The sequence below is a fragment of the Myotis davidii genome, unplaced genomic scaffold, assembly GCF_000327345.1.
Source record: "Myotis davidii unplaced genomic scaffold, ASM32734v1 scaffold389, whole genome shotgun sequence".
NCBI lineage: Eukaryota > Metazoa > Chordata > Mammalia > Chiroptera > Vespertilionidae > Myotis > Myotis davidii.
In genome coordinates this window covers 1,944-4,400 of record NW_006299711.1, presented here as the reverse complement: position 1 = coordinate 4,400, position 2,457 = coordinate 1,944, and the positions used below count along the sequence as shown (strand labels likewise).

The 2,457-nt window shown below is 40.6% G+C and overlaps 1 protein-coding gene across 1 annotated transcript; it reads left to right on the top strand.

Annotated features, from left to right (window-relative positions):
* Nucleotides 1–1,560: 1,560 nt before the first annotated feature.
* LOC107184979 (histone H1oo-like) lies at nt 1,561–2,041 on the top strand (the record flags this gene model as incomplete). Its single annotated transcript, XM_015571797.1, is given in 3 exon segments — nt 1,561–1,858; nt 1,905–1,979; nt 1,982–2,041. Coding segments are annotated over 3 exon segments (433 nt in total), but the record flags the coding sequence as incomplete, so codon positions are not given.
* Nucleotides 2,042–2,457: the final 416 nt, after the last annotated feature.

Sequence of the window (2,457 nt, the reverse complement as noted above, 5' to 3'; positions counted from 1 at the left end):
TCTGACGGCAATTGTTGACTTATCTGTTTCTCCTTACAGTTCTATCAGTTTTTGCTCCACCTATTTTGAAGCACTGTAATATGTGAATGTTTAAGACTGTTACTAGGATGTCCTCTTGACAAACTCACCACTTAACCCCTTCCCCAACAATTTTTTTGTTAAAAACGTTTCTTTTTCAGACTAATTTTTTTATTTTGGTTCTATATAGTATTTTTGATGCTGGTTATGAAAACAGTTTGTAACTCGTCTTCCTATAAACCATATTTTTTTACCATATTTTCTTAGTATACTCGTCGACGACTGAAAAAGAACATTTTGTGAAAACGAGTATACACGTTTCTGCCGGGGAAGGGGTTAAAATAATGCAATTACTTTCTATGACCATATTATCCCTGATATTATTCTTTGCTCTGATAGTCACTCAAGCTTTGTTCTGATTTTGGTGTTAAGATTGTACATCTTGCCGAAACCGGTTTGGCTCGGTGGATGGAGCATCGGCCTGCAGACTGAAGGGTCCCAGGTTCGATTCCAGTCAAGGGCATGTACCTGGGTTGTGGGCACATCCCCAGTAGGAGATGTGCAGGAGGCAGCTGATCGATGTTTCTCTCTCATCAATGTTTCTAGCTCTCTATCTCTCTCCCTTCCTCTCTGTTATAAATCAATAAAATATATTTTAAAAAAAGATTGTACATCTTTTTCCATTCTTGTACTTGTAATTATTTGAATCTTTAAATTTAAAATAGGGTTCATATAGGCAGCATGTATTTGTGTCTTCCTTTTATATACAATCTGATAATCTCTGCTTTATAACCAAGGTGTTTAGACCATTTACATTAATGTGATTATCAATATTAATATGTTTATGTTTAACTCAACCACCTTATTTGTTTCCATTTGTCCCATCTGTTCTTTGTTCTCTTGTTCCTCTAACATTTTTTCACTGAGAACACTGAGGATTCCATTTTCTCTCTTATGTTGTATTTATTAGCTACAACATTTTTCATGGTTGTTTTGAGGTTTTTAATACATTTTTAACATTTCAGAATCTACCTTCAAGTGATATCAATGTACAGAATAAGAACTTTAAAATTGTGTGCTTTTATTCCCCCTCTCCTGGCCTTTGTGCTATTACTGACATGCATTTTACTTCCACATGTATTATAGATCCCACAATACACAGTAATCTGGGGAAACCACAAGGATCACATTATTGTTTCCCCTCTCTCAGGAAACTTCGTCTTTCACTATCTAATGTTCAATAACTAAAAACTGTTCTTCATAAAATTTGTCCAGGTTTTAGCTGTTTAAATTAGGGAGGTAAATCTAATCCGTTACTTCATTTTCATTTGAAGAATAAATCTGAATGTTTTAAATGATGGCCAATCATGAAGGCTCTATTTCACTTTAAACCAAAGAGCATTGCCTATGCTATCCGGCCTTGCTGGAAGAGTCCAGTGTCTGTGTAAGAATCCCTGCTCTGCCTCTGACCAGAAAGTTCAAACTGCACTGCTTTCTTTGGTCACAAGGTGGCTCATAAGTCTATTTTCTGAATTTTCTTCAATGGTGAGACCTGGTGAGGCCAAGGAGGTCCCCAAGAAATGTGGCCAGACCAAGGACGAAGAAGCAAGAGTGGGCAATTCCAGGAAGCCCCCCCCCCCAGCTCCCCAACAGCCAGGCAAGGCCGCAAAGGCCCTCCTGGTGCCATTGGGCCCCACGGGAAGTCAAAGGTTAAAGAACAGCTCAGCAGATGCCAAGGCCTACAGGAAAACCAAAGCTGGTTCTCAGAGTTCAAAACCCACGGCCACCAAGGGTGAGAATGGTGTGGCTTCCCCAGCCAAAAAGAAGACCAGGGAACAAGGTCCTTAAAGAGACCACTACCCAAGGGGGCAGGGAAGGGTTGAAAGCCAAGGCTGCTGCTGCTCCTGCTCCTAAGGACAGTGGGTCCAAAACAGTACCTGTACCACTGGCCAGAATGAAAGAGGTCCTAAGGGCCCAAGAAGGCCTGGCATACCCACCAAGGCCTTGTCGTCCAAAGGGATCAGTACGAAGGCAGTCAAGAGCTAGAAGCAGGATGGAGAGACTATGATTCCATTGGAGTTTTTATTCCCCAACAAGCCATCACTCTATTTATTTTACTGTAACCTATTTATAATAAGGAATTTTTCCTCTAAAAAAAACAAAACAAGGGAAGCTGTTAGCAGAGAGCTCTCTCTCCAGAAACTACAATCTTAAACCCACCTTTCTCTGAGGCTTACAGAGCACCTTGGATCTGCCTACACACGGAAGAAATGTACATTTTTTCTGGGCATATGCATGTCTAATCCCCTATCACAGTATCCGTTTACATGTGAGCAAGCTTCCAGTTTCTCTTCATGACAGAACTGCTAAATACCCTGAGTTCAAGGAAGACAGAATGCTTCTGTTTGCCATGGAAGCTGGTGCAAATACTGGCAATCA